Source organism: Primulina huaijiensis, chromosome 17 (genome assembly GCF_012295235.1).
Source record: "Primulina huaijiensis isolate GDHJ02 chromosome 17, ASM1229523v2, whole genome shotgun sequence".
NCBI lineage: Eukaryota > Viridiplantae > Streptophyta > Magnoliopsida > Lamiales > Gesneriaceae > Primulina > Primulina huaijiensis.
In genome coordinates, this window is record NC_133322.1 from 13,312,996 (window position 1) to 13,322,873 (window position 9,878).

The following is a 9,878-nucleotide window of genomic DNA, read 5'->3' on the forward strand; positions in this document are numbered from 1 at the left end:
CTATATGCGCACAAGAATTACTCAATAAATCAGTTTTCCTCATATACGTGTAATAAGGACAAATAATGGCCATCTCGCTACAACCATGATGCAAAAGCCAACAAACGACCAAATATCACCATGGTATCAAACTCCCCGCAGGAGTCAAACACAAGCAAAAGAAAAGGCCAACATAGCATATAATAATTCCCAGAAGTTTGGGATCCGCTGAAATGTGAATATTTTATTAAAGTTGTCGAAGTAGATGATAGGTATGGTTTTTACGTGTTTTACAGCATTAGTTTTGGGTGTGTTTGCATTGTGCATGCGTACATTTCATTTACATTTTCTTCGTTTTAGAGTAAGCTTATGCATGTTATTATGTCTCACTTTGGCGTGGTGAATTTGTAGGAAAAGTGACCGGAAAACTGAAATTGGAGCAAAATGTGCAAAAATGGGCAGAAAGACTGGCGCCCGAGCGGGAGAAATTTACCGCCCGGGCACGAGAAGTGACTCGAGCAGCTATCTGACAGAAGGTGTGGTGCTCGGGCGGTAGAATTTTACCGCCCGGGCTCGAGATGTGTCCTCCAAAATGAAAGCATACAGAATACTTGGCGCTCGGGCGATAATATTCTACCGTCCGAGCGCGACTGCCGCATTTCCCCAGCTAACTTACAGAAGGTGTGGCGCTCGAGCGGTAATATTCTACCGCCCGAGCGCCACCTATTTTTGGGAAGATTTTTTGTCTGATTCCTTACCTTATTTTGGGGATATGGAAGATATGAAGAGGTTGATAGGACGATTTTAAAGGATATTCAGACATAATTCATAGGACCACAAGCCTTGGAGAGGAGTTTTGCGCTTGAAGTTGAAGATTCGAAGATTTCCGTGCACAGTTCTTCGCAGATCTCACCTAGTCTAGTATTTCTAATCTAGTTTTTATCATTTAAACATTGTTTTGGCTATTTTTATTATGAATTCGAGTAGCTAAATTTAAATATTTGTTGGGATTTAAGGGGATCCTACTCCAAACTTTGATCTAATTGATTTATATTTCGATTGTTGCTTTGTTCTTGAATGTGCTACTGTTTTTCATTGTGTTGTTGGAGTGTAGCTAACTTTAACAACGTTTTTTATATTGCAAGTGAGTTCGAGAGAATAACTTGTGATAGGAACGAGTAGCATAGTCCGTGGATCTATAATTTACATAGATATATGAATTTGAATACACGTCCATAGTCATAGTCCGGTAGGACGAAAACTAGGGGATTTCACAGATCGACATGCAATTCACTCTTGATAAATAATTAAAGATATTTAATTACTTCAATGAGTAGAATTAGTTTGGCATAGCTCGAGAGAGTGTGTTCAATTGAATAGGAAATCCTGTCGGAAGCACACAATCACTATCGAACGAATTAATTAATTAACGAGGGGTTGGTGAACCGATATTCCCAACAAATTCATTTCTCATAGAATTTTAATCAACCATTTTAGATATTATATCTCATTATTCAATTCTTGAATCTTTTTATTTGCATATTTATTTGAGCATATGATTATTAAAACAATAATCCAAATTTCATTACTAAAGATTTAATAACTGAAAATAATAATTGTCAAAGACAGTTTTTAGTGGAACGATACTCTTACTCACGTACATTATACTATTACTTGACATTGTGCACTTGCGATTAATTTTTGAGCAAACAAAACCATATTTTTAGTAAGGATTCCACAGTGCAAGTTTTGCTTGATCAAGTTTTTGGCGCCGTTGTCGGGGACTGTTAATCTACAATTTTATTTTTAATTATTTACTTTAGCATTCTCTGTTTTACTAGGTTTGACACCTTCGATTTAATTACAGGTATCTGTCTCGTGCATGCCAAGGTCTTTAGAGTGTGAACTAGAGATATTCGATCCCGAGATTGAAAGAACCTTACGCAGGAGACGACAACAGCAGAGGTTTAGAGACATAATGAACATGAACGAACGTGAGGAGAAGCATCAAGAAGATCTAAGGGTCGAAGAGCCAAGGCGCATACCCATGCTTGAGTATGCGCAACCGTCGCTTGATGGAGCACGTCCAAGCGTAGTGCGACCAACTGTCAGGGCAAACCAGTTTTAGATCAAGCCCGCCATAATTCAAATGATCCAGAACACAGTCCAATTCGGGGGAAATGCGCTAGATGATCCGAACACTCACATCGCCGACTTCTTAGAAATTTTCGATACTTTTAAATTTAATGGAGTTTTAGATGATGCTGTTAGACTACGTTTATTTCCGTTCTCTTTGCGCGATAAGGCTAAATCTTGGTTGAATTGTTTGCTTGTAGGTTCAATCACAACTTGGGAAGACATGGCTAAGGCATTCCTCTTGAAATACTTTCCTCCATCGAAAACCATGAAGCTGCGAGCGGACATAAGCACTTTCTCTCAATTTGAGCAGGAGTCACTCTACGAGGCTTGGGAGCGCTACAAAGACTTACTGCGAAGATGCCCACACCATGAGTTGCCTCTTGGGTTAGTTGTCCAAACTTTTTACTATGGTTTAATTTCATCTAACCAAACCATGATAGATGCTGCAGCCTGCGGAAATCTGTTGAGGAAAACAGCCGAAGAAGGGTATGAGTTACTGGAGGAGATGGCTGCTAGCAGCTATCACCCTTAATCTGAGAGAAACACTCAGCGAAGGAATGCAGGAGTACACCAGGTAACTGATTTTTCAGCTGTCACTGCACAATTAGAAGCACTTAACAGGAAAATAGACAGCATGAATGTAAACGGGACAGCGATGCGCCTGCAAGAGATATTTTGTAAAAAATGCGGAGGAGAACACTATGTTAAGGACTATCAAGACAGTGGTTCTTTCTATGTAAATGAGGATGCACCGGTGAATCAAGTGGGGATTCAAAAACGTCCGAGGAATGTTCCTTATTCAAACACATATAATCCTGGATGGAGGCAACATCCCAATTTCTCATGGGGTGGTCAAAACAGTCAAAATCGACCACAAGAAGGACAACCATATGGGAAACAACCGATGTACAGATCTGACCCTCCTAGAGAAGAAAAGTCTAATTTGGAGCAAATGATGTCTAAGTTTATCTCGTCCACTGAAACTAGACTCCAAAATCAAGATGCATCGATAAAGGGGCTAGAAAATCCGATCGGGCAATTAGCAAAGATGATAGCAAGTAGAGAGCCAGACACCTTGCCAAGTAACATCGAGACCAATCCTAAAGAGCAAGTGAAGGCCATTGAGTTGAAGCGTGGAAAAATTTTAGAGTATAGAGAAAAAGAAAAAAATTAAGTGTCGGATGAACAGACCGAGACATCTAACGTTCAGTCTTCTAACACTACACCAGCACCCACTGCACAATCTAAAATTGTTATACCCCCTGCTTTTCCTGCATCACTGAAAAAAGCAAAACTTGATGCACAATTCGGTAAGTTTCTTGAGGATTTAAAAAATTGCAAATCAATATTCCTTTTGCCGATGCTTTGATGCAAATGCCTAGTTATGCTAAATTTTTGAAGGACATATTAGCTAATAAGAGGAAGTTGGAGGATCACATGACGGTAAACTTAACTGAAAATTGCTCTGCTTTGGTGCAAAACAAAATCCCACCGAAACTAAAAGACCCAGGGAGTTTTTCTATTCCTTGCATGATTGGTGATGTTGTTTTTCACAAAGCTTTGTGTGATCTTGGTGCAAGTATTAATCTTATGCCGTTATCTGTATTCAAGAAATTCGGATTAGGAGAACCTAAGCCAACCAAGATGTCCTTACAGCTAGCAGACAGATCTGTCAAGTATCCACGGGGAGTTATTGAGAATGTGCTTGTGAAAGTGGTCAAATTTATTTTTCCTGCAGATTTCGTGGTGCTCGACATGGAGATGCCTTTGATTTTGGGGAGACCGTTCTTTGCAACTGGCAAGGCCCTGATTGATGTTCAAGAAGGGAAGTTGAGATTGATAGTGGGGGAGGAAGAGATTACTTTTGATGTTTTTAATGCACTTAAGCACCCACTGCATTCTGATAGTTGTTATAGAATTCATGCTTTTGATGCTCTCGTGTCTAACTATGTGCAGGATGCTTTTAGGGACCCTTTGGAAGCCACCCTCACAACTGAATTGGAGGATGACGACATGGACGAAGAAAAAGCTCAAATAGTGGCATACTTTAATGCCAACCATCCATGGAGAAAGCCAATGAGGATGAGAATGGAGGATTTAGGAGAGCGCATAAATTTGACCCATCCAAAGTCAAGCATCGAGGAACCACCGACGCTTGAGCTCAAACCATTGCCTCCACACCTAAAGTACATATACCTAGGTGAAAATAACATTTTACCTGTCATTATTTCTGCTGCTTTGACAGATGTGATGGAGGACAAACCGTTGGAAGTTTTTAAAATGCACAAGAGTGCTTTCGCGTGGAAGGTGGCGGATATCAAAAGGATCAATCCATCAGTCTGCATGCACAAGATCTTGATGGAAGACAAGTATTCACTTCTTGTGCAACTAGGGGTGTCAAAATACAACACGACCCGTCAACCCGACACGACCCAACACGAAAAAAATCAGGTTCGGGTTGGGGTTTTTCGGGTTCGGGTTGGGTGGGTTCGGGTTAGTGCTGGGTTAGACGGGTTTCGGGTTGGGTCGCGGGTTGACCCGAAAACTTTTTTTTTTTGAAAATATTACCTGTATTTTTTTATATTATATGTTTGAACAAAATTTATTGTATATTTATATGCTAAATTTTAATCATTTAATATTTATTTTGTATTATTTTTTATTTTTTCGAATTTTTTCATTAATTTTTTTTAAAAAATAAATAAATAAATTTTGGGTTATGCGGGTTAGACGGGTTGATTTGGGTTAGTAGGGTTCGTGTTCGGGTTGGGGGTTTTCGGGTTGCTTCGGGTTCGGGTTAAAAAAAAAAAATTTCGCGGGTTGACTCGAAACCCGACCCACCCGACCCGATTGACACCCCTATGTGCAACCTCAAAGACGACTCAATCCTAAGATGCAAGAGGTAGTAAAGGTAGAAACTATCAAACTCCTTGATGCAGGTATTATCTATCCTATATCTGATAGTGCATAGGTAAGTCATGTTCAATGTGTGCCCAAAAAAAGTGGGATTACTGTGATAACTAATGAACAAAATGAATTAATACCCACTAGGACAGCTACGAGATGGCGTGTGTGCATTGATTATAGGAAATTAAATGATGCTACCCGTAAAGATCACTTTCCACTGCCCTTCATTGATCAAATGCTTGAGAGGTTAGCGGGTCATGAGTTTTATTGTTTTTTGGATGGGTATTCAGGGCATAACCAAATCATGGTTGCGCCCGAGGACCAAGAGAAAACCACTTTCACTTGTCCTTATGGCACTTTTGCTTTTAGACGGATGCCCTTTGGTTTGTGTAATGCCCCTGCCACTTTTCAGCGATACATGACCGCTATATTTCATGACATGATAGAAACTTTTCTTGAAATATTTATTGATGATTTTTCTATCTTTGGTGCAACGTTTGATGAGTGTTTGCAGAATCTGCGCTCTGTGTTGAGAAGGTGCGAGGAGACGAACTTGGTGCTTAATTGGGAGAAATGCCACTTCATGGTACAAGAGGGAATTGTCCTAGGGCACAAGATTTCGGAACAAGGGATTGAGGTAGACAAAGCTAAAATAGAATTCATCAAGAACCTACCGCCTCATGCTTCAATAAAGGGAGTTAGAAGTTTCCTAGGCCACGCCGGTTTTTATCAGCGATTTATCAAAGATTTTTCGAAAATTGCCAAACCTCTATTGTAACGTACCATACTTTTAACTATTTTAAAATTTGCAGAAAATAAAAATTTTCTTTAAACAAGAAACAAACATTCAATTTGCGGAATCATTAAACTCTTCATCCAAAATATTTGCAACATAAAGATCACAATCAAAGTTTTGCTAAAGAAAAATACGTGTTTGAATATCGTAAACCAAACTTGAAATCAGAGTATTAAAATTTGTCATGCTTAAAATCTTAAAATAAAACGTGGGCGGTCCTCGGGTTTAGCCTCCTGCGCAGTCCAAGCCGGCTCATTGATCCCCACCCCTCGCCTCTTCAAACTCATCATCACCTGCATCGATCAATTCTAGTGAGTCTAAAGACTTAACACGTATAAACTAGAAGTAACGAGTAATACATAATAAACCACATGCAACTTTAAAATAGGGCATACATACAGAAACTGAACATACATCAAAACTTGAACGAATGTACATACATAGACGTGCCATCAACGTAGAACCTTTCATAAACATGATTGCTTCGTACATACATCAGCATACATAACATAATTTTGCCTAGAGGCATGTTTCAAAGTAAGTGACTGAAAGGATCGGTTAGAAAGTTATAAGTGTTTAGAAGGGGGGGTTTAATAAACACTCACGGATTATATGTTCTTTTCAAAAATTGAGTTCAGTTTAGTGACAAACTGACACTCGGTATCTCGTCAGTCGATAACAATCAGTTTAACTGAAAGAATAGCTCCTACGTCACCTCATCTATCACGAAGATAGGATTTACACTAAAAGACTTTGATCGAATACAATAGTTGTACTGACCCACTTCAGTTTGGACTTATCACTGCCAAAACTGAAACTCTTAGTTACAACAAAAACTTCTACAGTTCGTGACTGATCTTAGCACAACGTAAAGAATCTAGCAAAGATTACAACGTGCTAATAAGCTCGAGAATGTAGCCTTGAATGCTACTGATAAAACTAATAAGTGTGAGATTTTGATTTGAGTAATGATTTTTGCAGCGTAACAGCTTGAATAGAATAGTTGCGTTGAAATTGCTTCGTTTTTTTTTCTTCAGCTGCTCTCTTCAGCTATTATAGGCTTCTCTTCCAACGGTAACTTGATATGATATTTGAATATTATATCCGTTGATTGCCACATCAATATTCCTCTGAAATTCGTACACTGTAGATTCTGAAATGCGGCGTTCCACTACGAGTTGCAGTATGCTTTGTACTGATGTCGATTGAATGTCCTTTTCATCTGATGACGTGTATAGCTGAAACGATCAGCCGATAAGCGGTAGCTGATAAGCTCATACTGAGTGAATCAACTGATCAGTCAGTTTACTTTGTCAGTTCAGTTCAGCTAGATTCAGTTGTCTTTGATAATTCACGCGATACTTTTCTGTTAGGCAAGCTGTGTAGTTCGATTACTTGATTAGTTAGTCCAATAAATAAACAGTTTGTCAAACAGTCGAAATTATGTTTCCAACAATTTCCCCATTTTTGGTGTTTGACAAAACTAAGCAAGTAATAACTGATCAATTGAGCTTATAGACGTCCTTCAAATTCGTTGTAGATAAAATAATAGCTGTCGTGTACAGATTTGTACAATGAATAAAAGAAAAAAATAATCTGTAAAAATGAATCCATTTAATCCACTTAGCTTAGGTCTCTTCCCTCTTTTTGTCAAACGCCTCCATTCTGATAGATAACCTCTTAACATCGGTTGATAGAACCTTAACAGAAGTGGCTACGTCTAAGACTGCGTTGAGCATAGTAGTCTGCATCAAGTCTAACTTTCTAGAAACATATGTCTCCACAAATTCAACTCTCTGGCTGATTACATCTTGAGTCAGGGAGAGACTTTCAGCTATACCTCTATTCTTTTGGATTTCTTCTAGTGCAAAGGAGAGAGAGGTCACAGTAGCGTGAATTGCCTTTAGTTTCTCTGAGTTGAACACTTCTGAATGTTCCAGCTTCAGAGTATGAGCTAATTGCGTATGCTGAATCTTGGAAATGGCAGTAAGCATTTTATCCATGTTATTCTGAATATCCTGAATTTCTTCAAGAACTAAGTCAAGATCCATGGATGAATGAGGAGGTGACTGTCCAGACGTTCCAGGTTCATGTTCCTTTGAGACTTGATCAAAGACCACTAAGGTCCTGTCAGATACTACCGTCTCAGCAATAGTTTGCACTGGAACATCTGTTTCAGTAACTTCTGCCAGATCCTAAGGAGGTGAAGACTGAGCTAGCACAACAGTTTGATCATCTGGTTCAGCAGAGATAACAGGCTGAACTGACTCTTCAGTTAGGATAGGAACCTCTTGAGCAGCATGATTAGTTGAATGATCAACTGATTCAGAAATAGGTTCATCGGCTTGAGATTCTTGTACCACTGACTGAATGATTTCATCAATATTAGCAAGTGTCAAGTCAGATTCTGAATACTTGGGATGATCAGCAGCAGAGGATTGTGGCACATCCTGGACTGGCTCCTCAGTTTGCTCAAAAATTGCCTGTTCAGTCACGGCAACTAGTTGCTCAGTTTCTTCGAAAATTGCCTTCTCGGCAGGTTCTTCAGTTTGATATTCTGACGATAAATCTTGAGAATCTTCTGGAAAGACCAGTTCTTGATTCATTTCCCAATTCTTTATCTCCATCTGTAATGAGATAAGATCCGTTTCCAGTTGATCATGCACAGCTTTGTCATTGAATGCAGTTGGACTGGTAGGATCAAAGTTCTGTTTCAGTTGAGCAATTATCTTCTGTAGCTTTTTAGCTCTCAACTGATTGGAGAAGTAGTTCTTCCGTTCCAACGCCTGAACAATGGTTGGTGCCTTCACCATTCTCAACACTGCATTTTCCAACTTAATGAATTTCATGAGCTTGGATTTTCTCTGTAGTTCCTTGGAGAAGACATGCGTTCGGAACTTTACCCATGTATCATATGTTTTGAGCTTATTTGCTGAAAATTCATTGATCTCTGCCCAGATAAGATCAATGTGAGTTTGAATGGCATTTGTTGGCCTAGGCTCTTCTTGCATTTTGCCTTTGCCTTTAGAGTCAGACAGGTCATGAGGAATGCTCAGCCCTGAAGTAGTAGCATCAACTTGTTCTCTGATCACTATCCATTTTGATCTGATAGTGGGTAGAGGGGTGAAACAAGATATGGTAATCATGGGAGCCTTTACCCCAGCAACTTTCTTCTTGTCTTCTCAACGTCCTTGGCTTCTTGGTAATCTTAGGAGATGGTGTTTTCTCAAAGTCAGATTCTCTGACGATCAACTTCCTTTTGGTAGTCTTTAGTTGTGCCAGAGTCTTGCCCTTTTTAACTAACTTGGGAGCAACCTGCTGCGTCCCAATCTCTTTTTTGATCTTTACAAAATGATAAAGAGAGATGTCTAGTTTAGCCTTTGGTGGCTGAACATTTTTGGCATTGAAAACTTTGAATTTTGATGATCTCTCTGAATCATCAGCCACCAACCCTATGACTTTCATCAAATAACTCAGCTGAACTGCAAATCCTTTGGATTGCTTGGTGTATTGAAACATATTCTTCAAGATGTTGAAGATAAGGTGCTTCCAGTTAAGTCTTCGTCCAGCCATGATAACAATAATGGCTTGAAATTTCTCCAAAGTTAGAGCAGCAAAAGATCATGCCTTCGCCAATAGCCCTTTAGCTACAATATCAGCCAGCAACTGAACTTCATGCTTCAGATCCTTCTTTGGATCGGAAACTTTGATTTTCCATCCATCAGCAGAGAGTAGGGTTTGCATTTCTTCGACATCAGATGCTTCGACATCAGCAAGGTGTGCCAGTCCATCAAAGGCAACAAGAATATTTCTCCAAAAGAATCTTCAGTGATGGTCAACAACTGACCATTGACAGTAGAAGTGATGCTTCCATGAGAATTAATTATCCACTGGAGTAGAAGTCTTGAAGTTCCTTTGGGTAGATATCCTGTGAAGATTTCCCCAGGAATGTCCTCAGCCCAGTTGATTCGAGCTTCAGAAAGACGTTCTTGACCTCGGTTTCTCCGAATGATAGAACTGAACCAAAATTGATAGCCATAGCATTCAGCATGTGAGC

At 39.4% G+C, this 9,878-nt stretch overlaps 1 protein-coding gene across 1 annotated transcript; it reads left to right on the forward strand.

Moving 5' to 3' along the window:
- The first annotated feature begins 2,128 nt into the window (after positions 1 to 2,128).
- On the forward strand, positions 2,129 to 2,650 carry LOC140962614 (uncharacterized). Its single transcript, XM_073421566.1, has one exon. It carries the CDS (start codon positions 2,129 to 2,131, stop codon positions 2,648 to 2,650), a length of 522 nt encoding a protein of 173 aa, XP_073277667.1.
- The last annotated feature ends 7,228 nt before the right edge of the window (positions 2,651 to 9,878 follow it).